Here is a 7,066-nt window from a genome sequence, read left to right as displayed (position 1 = left end):
CCTCCCAAGCTCACCACTACCATCATCACCCCCCCACACACACACTCAAGGACAGCAAAGAAGGGAGAAAAAAATGATACCCACTGACTTATCATCACCCTGATCCCACACCACTTACTTGCTATAACCTTCCAAGTTTGCCTCGCTCCTGAGCCTTAAAAAGTGACCTTTTGGTGAGAAAAGTCATTGAATAGGGGGTGATGTAAAGATGGATAAATTCCAGGATGTTACAGTATATTTCTTAAAAGTTCACTAGAGAGAAAGTTATTATAGAGCCTCACAAACAGGTTGGAGAGAGCAACCCCCATCACTACCACTACCATCAGTGATTCCTTCAAAAAACCAACATGAGATGAAGCACACCCAGGATACCACTCATCTTCCCACTCATCTTCAAAACTGAAACTGTGGGAATAGAAGGGGATGGTGAATGAAAAACATGGAGATCCTTGCTTAAAGATCATTTGGGAAAAGTCATTCAAAGACCTCACTAATCCTAACTCTCTGACATTTTGCCATTTAAACCCTAGAAAGGCTTCACATGGCCCAGACCCAAATTTTTGCCCAGTGGACCAAAGCTCACTTCCTACAGGTTAAACATGATTGACTGTTTCAAGAATAGTTACAGATTCCACATAGAATCTTCAGGGTATTTTCAGAGATACTCTTTCCACCTGTTACTCAAGCTTTTGGAAAGTCAACTTTTGACTTCTCCTAAGCCTGCATGTGCACCTAGTTACAAGAATAAGGACAGTTATGTGTAGACAAACGTGCCCACACAAATGCATCAGAAAATGTTCTGTATGCAGTAGTGAAACTACACTTTGCCATGATATTGGTCTAAACCATAAGGCATGAGAGAGTCTCAGTTGAACACATGGTATTTTCCATTCTTGGAGGAAAAGATATTTTTCCATTCTTCCTCCTAGTCACAGGAAATATATTTTTTATGTGTTGGGTTCCTGAATTTTTTTTTTTGGATTGAAAAGAAATGCCCAAATTCAAACTTCTTTTCCCCAGTTCAGACTCACATAAGTCCCCCATTCATTTTTATGGGAATAATATGCTATCTTTTTTCCTGCTTTTCTACCTCCTTTAATTGTTTAAAAATTTTTTTTTAATCAATTACAAATAACTCTCACAGGAAACCAAGTTCTAGCAGACAAGACTCAGGAATCTATTTCAGTTTAACAAGTCACTTGGTTCAGGGTTGGTTTTCTTTTTTTTCCTCGGGATCAAAGACTACAAATAGCAAACAAAAGCTATGGTGATCTGAAAGAAGATATTTATCCATCCAGGAGCAAAATGTGGGTAGTTGGGGAGTCTAAGCCAGTCACTCAGTGGGGGAGGGGAAGAAAGGGAAAAAAAGATGTACTCTGGGGACAGGGGGAAGTAAGGCTTTAAAGGAGGATATCCCTTAATTAAGCAGAGAATGCCCTCCAATACACACACACACACACACACACACACACACACGCACACATACACCTTAGATGTCAAAACAAATCCTGGTGACAGCATCCCCTACCATTTCCACTCATGCACTTGGTGCCCAAAATCTTAGCTCAGGACATGGTGCTTCTTAAGGTTTCCAATCACCCCCGTCAGTGCAGCCCAAGAATCACTGCAAAGCTAAATCCCAGGGCAGTCCTCAGAATGGGGGCAACTCATAGAATGCAAGGCTTTTGACCAGCTTCGGCTCAATGAGATTCCTGCAGTTTTCTTCCCAGTGACCTATTCTGAGAACAGATGCCTGGCAGCCTATTACCACGGTAATCAGAGGATGTTTCCCAGTCACAGTTCATTCCTGCCATCCCCTCCCCCCTCCTCCCTCATATCTACTTCCCCCTCTGGAGCATCCCTGCCTCCCTCCACCCCCTCCAGCAATCACCTGCCTGAATATGAGAAACACCCCCCTCTACTTTCTACCCTGTTCAGGTCTGTACTCTTCCTCAGTCCAGCACCTGTTTTCAAAGCCCACCGCTTTTTCTTTTCTCTTCTTGCTATCACGTTGTCACATTACAGTACATACAGAGGCACCAGACTGAGCTCCGGGACCAGCCAGAGCTACTCCACCCTCAGCAGACATCTAAAGTGAACATCCCTCAGTGCAGTCCATGTCTGGAAATTCTCTCCAAATGTACTGGAGGATAGCCTCTATTTGAACCTTGCAGCAAAGAGAGGGAGAACCGGCTGCCCTTTCCCCTGTCCTCCCCTTCTCTCTCTTCTCTCTCCTCTTCTTCCTTCTCTCCATTCCTCTCTTTTCCTGTCCTCTCCTCTCCCCCCACAACAAACTCAAAATTCCATGCAGACAAGAAAGCCAAGGACCCTTGGATTTCTCAACATCTCAGCACCATCTTCGCCCCAAGTCAGAGATGCCCCATGAACCATCCCCTCATCACCAGGCCACCTCCTTCCCTGTTCGCCCACTGCTTCCCCTACCCCCATGCCTAGAAGCTCCAGCTGATTCTGCCTGTGCCTGCTGCCTCCTGACGGCTTCCGAGCAGAGAGAGAGAGAGAGAGCCAACACTCAGCACCACTGAAGCACTATTCCTCAGACACCAAAGGGCTCCTGGACTAGCTAGCTCAGGACTCATGCCCATCAGGAGGGTAGAAGGCCAACTCCACAGAGCCGGGGACGCAATGTCACAGAGATCCTCGGGCAGGCTGGGGTCCTCTGACCTCCAGCTCCCTTCTGCATAGACTCCGTGACTCCGAACAGAACACTGGGACTCAGCAGACCGATCTCCTTTCCACAAATCTGCTCATTGGCAAACTCAGCCAGCCGTCCAACCAGCCTGTCCCTGCTTATGGCCTTTGCTCTAAGAGTGGCCTGCTGCCCTGCTCTGGTGTAATGGCGGACCTCAAAACCAAGTTCTTTGAGCTCCCCAGGTCTCTTTCATGACCAGGGGAGGAAAAACTCCAAAAGAAGTGAAAACCAAGTTACTCACGGTGGTGAAGTCCTGGTGGCCACACTCCTGTCCCTTGAACTTACAATAGAGCATCATATCCTTCAGGTCGTGTCCGACGCGCTCCAAGAACTCTCGCATGCTGAAGACCTTGGGTTTGTAGTGCTTGAAATTGGCCTTCTCCCTCAGGGCCTCCAATACGGTGGGGTCAACCAGGTGTGGATTGGGTATGTCCAAGTTGACATCGAGCAAAGCCAGCAGCTCCCCGGCATGGTACAGGTCGTTGGTGGTGAGGCGGGAGAAGCGGAAGCCGTTGAGGTTGCAGACGGTCACGGCGGGAAAGACCAGGCTGTGGGCAACCACTTCATCCACCTTGGTGACATGTTGGTAGGAGAAGTAGAAAGAGATGCGCTCCGAGCTTTCCACCAACAGCAGGCCCAAGGAGCCCATGAAAGCCAGAGCCCAAAGCACGCGGCGGATGGTCAGGGGCCCATATACAAAGATGTGCCGGATGCCATGGAGGGTGGATGTGTTGGCAAAGATCTGGATGCTGGATGGCTGCAGGCTGCCTTCACTGGTAGTATCCTTGAGATCCATCGGGACTTTCTTGGAATCCTGAAACTGAGTTCAGGTTGGTGAATTTAGAGAGAGGGAGAGTTTTGAATCCCCCTGAATATGTTTAAACCCTTATTTATGAGTGGAGTGGAGTGGGGTAGGGGGGGGGGGGGGGGGGGGGGGGGGGGGGGGGGAGGGAGCAGAAGGAGAGAACCAGGCCAGATGCTGTGAGTTTATCCTGGGAGCTCAGCGGTCGCTTGGCAGGGTGAGTGTTTATATAAAATCCATTCAAACTCTACCTCGTTCCTCGGTGCGATAAGGAGGGCTGGTTTTATTTGGGGGAGACACCAAGGTGATGTGGAAGAGATGTGGGTGGGAAGGGAGGGCTTAGCCAATGGAAATAAAGTCCTTCCCCTGCACACACACACACACCACTAGAGACAAGATTAAAAGCAAGCAAGAGAGAATGCTTAAAACAAGTCTCTCAGCAGCTCCCAGCCTGTTAACCAGTGCATAATGCCCTGTGTTAAGCATCTACAGGGATGTCAGCCTGGATGCGCTGATGTACCGCAGAGCATCAGCACAGCCCACGGCAGGCAGTGAAACTGGCTGGATTTGCTCTATTCCCCCCACCCCTTGTTCTGGACTCTGGAACCCTGTTCCTTTCCCTGCTCGTTCCTTGGCTCCCTCCCTCCTACCCAGCTTCCTCTGATGGGCAGCGTTCCAAATGCCAGCAGGCAGCCTCCTCGGAGATGAAGGAGGGCTGCTGATCTAGGAGCAGGGGAGAAGGATGCGAGAGGCTAAAAAAAAATAATAATCATAACCACGGAGAGAAGAGATACACGGAGACAGAAGTCCCTAGATAAAGCCACCATCCACCCACTCCCACGCAGCAGCTTGGGGAGGTGGAGAAGGAGAGCGGTTTCTGGTTATGGATGCTAGGCACAGGTAGAAAGTTTCATTTTGTCCTCTTCCTGCCTCTCTCCCAGGGAACTGAATGGCTACACGCTTGAGGTGGGCAACAATCATCCCAAAGTGAGTACTTCATTGATTTGCTCCATGGGATGCTTACCTAAATGGAAAGCTTGGGCTTCAGCCTTTTGCAAGGGGACTGGCTCTAAGTTGAGGGACAGGGATGGAAGCACTATTCTATTACTAGGAAAGATCCTTCCTTTTAGAGTTTGTGGAAGAATGGGGCTAAGGAGAACAGATCCAAGTCCAGTTATGCTCAGGAAAGAAGAAGCTGACAGGTATCTCTAGCATTTGAGGAGGTCAGGTTCTCCCTCCCACTCCTCCTCATAGCAGGAGACATTGCAACAGGTGGTCCCCCAATCTCCATTAAATATCTGGCAGAAGAAGTGGTACCTGAAAAAGAATGTGACAGCTGGGGCTCCAGGTAGGGCTTAATGTGTTCAGCTCACACACACGTGTGTATGTATGTGTGTGTGTATGTGTGTGTGTGTGTGTGTATTCCTAAGGATTTGACAGATGGAAGCACAGCTGTGGACTGAAGAGAGGGATAAGGCTCTGATTTGACCTCTGGGTTTTCAAAACTCCATTGGCATTAAGTTCTAGCTGGCAAATGGGTGTGCCTTGCTCCATGCCAGGCCTCAAGACTAGGGAGTCAGTTTAGACAGTTCTGGCAAAGTGTTCCTGCATCCTTGTCCCCTCCCAAGAGACAGAGAAACAGAGAGATGAAATAAGCAATTTGTGGCTGCACTGCCAAGTTTAGAAAGAAATATAGGATACCCCCTTTAAACCTGCCTCCACTGGCCAACCTGAAACCCTCTCTCCCACCCAACCTGACAGTCCTCTCTAGGGGCTTCAGCTCCCCTTGGGTCTGTATCCCAAGGGCTGACTAACAATCTTGGAAAGATGCTTGAGGAGAGAAGAGCAGCTGAGAGCATTTCTCCCCTTGTTTTGATCTGCTTTAAGTGCCTTGGATCCAATCTGGCCTATTTCTGATGCCAGTCCAAATAGGGGGTGGTTTTCAGTCGTTTTTTTGAAGCAGCAAGTGGCATTGTGTGCTCAACGCTTGTTTGTTGATGCTAGGTCTACTAATGAGAATGATAACACCCCCAGCAGGAAACAACCAGGAAGCTCTCCCTGTTTGGTCTTATAGACAGTCCAAGAAGACAACGTGATTTATTGTCCCATACAACCCTTCTCACACGCAATGCCGGTCTAGAATTTGGAGGTTTGTTGTTGTTCAGTTGGCTCCTTTGTGTCCAACTCTTCTGACTCCATTTGGAGTTTCATTGGTAAAGATACTGGAGTGTTTTGTCATTTCTTTTTCAGCTCATTTTACAGATGAGGAAACAGAGGCAGACAGAGTTAAGTGACTAGCTCAGAGTCACAAGGCTAGGTTGCATCTGAGACGGAAGTTGAACTCATGAACATGAGTATTCCTGATTCCAAGCTCTATCCATTGCGCCACCTAGCTGCTCCTACTTTTTGGAATAGGTCTCTTCATATGAATTAAATTTGTCTACCTTCTCCTCTGGAATTATATATTCTCTTAAGAGAAACTCTAAACCATTTCTCAATGTGACAATTTTCCATGTTTTAAAACTGGACTTATTAATACAGGGACTTTCTGATAGAGGAACTTTTTTTGCAAATGCAGATGCAGGAAAATACTTTTAGCAATATAGACCAGCACATCTTTACAATTTATGATCTGAGAAAGTTGATTGGGGCACCTAGAAGGAACATGGCTTATGTAGGTTCACCCACCCCATATATGTCAGAGGCAGGATTTTAACCCAGACCTTCTTCATGCTGAGACCACTTCTATATTTATCTAACATTAGATATTGCAAAATTTCAATGATGTCTCCATTCCCTACTTTCCTGATATTCTACAGGCAGATAATTTGTCAGAAGACAAATCAAATAGATGGGAAATGTGCCTAGGTCATGAGGTTTGGAATTGGAAAAGGGTCATAGAAAAAAAAAATCTAGTTCAATCTTTTTTTTCCCCTTTAGTGAATAACCCTGAGGTTCCTAGATAGGAAGGGACTTGTCCAAAGAAATATGTGTTGAGCAGCATTCAAACCTATACCATCTTATATGAAATCGAGTATTTTTTCCAATATGTCAGATTAGTTTTCATAAGAATATCTTTTGGGAACTCTGATTTTTCTATGGTTTGAAATATGGAAACTATTCCTCTCTGATGTATATCGAAGAGTCCCTCACAACTTAAAGGGCTGTGGTCCTCTCTGACAACCTGATTGTCTTCTTCCTATCCTGATAGCAATTACCACTGAATCTTCTTAACATTTCTTTCTTCTCTCCTTGATTTATTCCTGACTCTGAGATAAAATTCTACAGAAGTCAAAGAAAATAATATCTCTCCTATAGTTCATAGGCACCATGTTCACAATTTGCCAAAGTCATTTTGAAAGCCATTCCTATATAGACAAAATCATCATAGCAACAACTGCCCTTCCAGCTAGAAAGAAAGAGAATATTCATTCAGGTCCCAATACAGTCAGTAAGAACAGAAGACTTCTTAATGCAGACTATGAAAATGTTCAGGGTCCCATATCCCTCAAATAATTTTTTAAATAACAGGACTCAGGCAGCTCAAGTTTTTT

General features: G+C 46.2%; 1 protein-coding gene across 1 annotated transcript; it reads right to left on the bottom strand.

The window, feature by feature from the left end:
• Positions 1-1,825: 1,825 nt before the first annotated feature.
• Positions 1,826-3,599, bottom strand: LOC100919432 (acid-sensing ion channel 2-like). Its single transcript, XM_031967602.1, has one exon. It carries the CDS (start codon positions 3,504-3,506, stop codon positions 2,865-2,867), a length of 642 nt encoding a protein of 213 aa, XP_031823462.1. The 5' UTR covers positions 3,507-3,599; the 3' UTR covers positions 1,826-2,864.
• Positions 3,600-7,066: the final 3,467 nt, after the last annotated feature.

This window comes from Sarcophilus harrisii, chromosome 4 (assembly GCF_902635505.1).
Source record: "Sarcophilus harrisii chromosome 4, mSarHar1.11, whole genome shotgun sequence".
In the NCBI taxonomy this organism is placed as follows: domain Eukaryota; kingdom Metazoa; phylum Chordata; class Mammalia; order Dasyuromorphia; family Dasyuridae; genus Sarcophilus; species Sarcophilus harrisii.
This window is presented reverse-complemented; position numbering and strand designations above follow the sequence as displayed.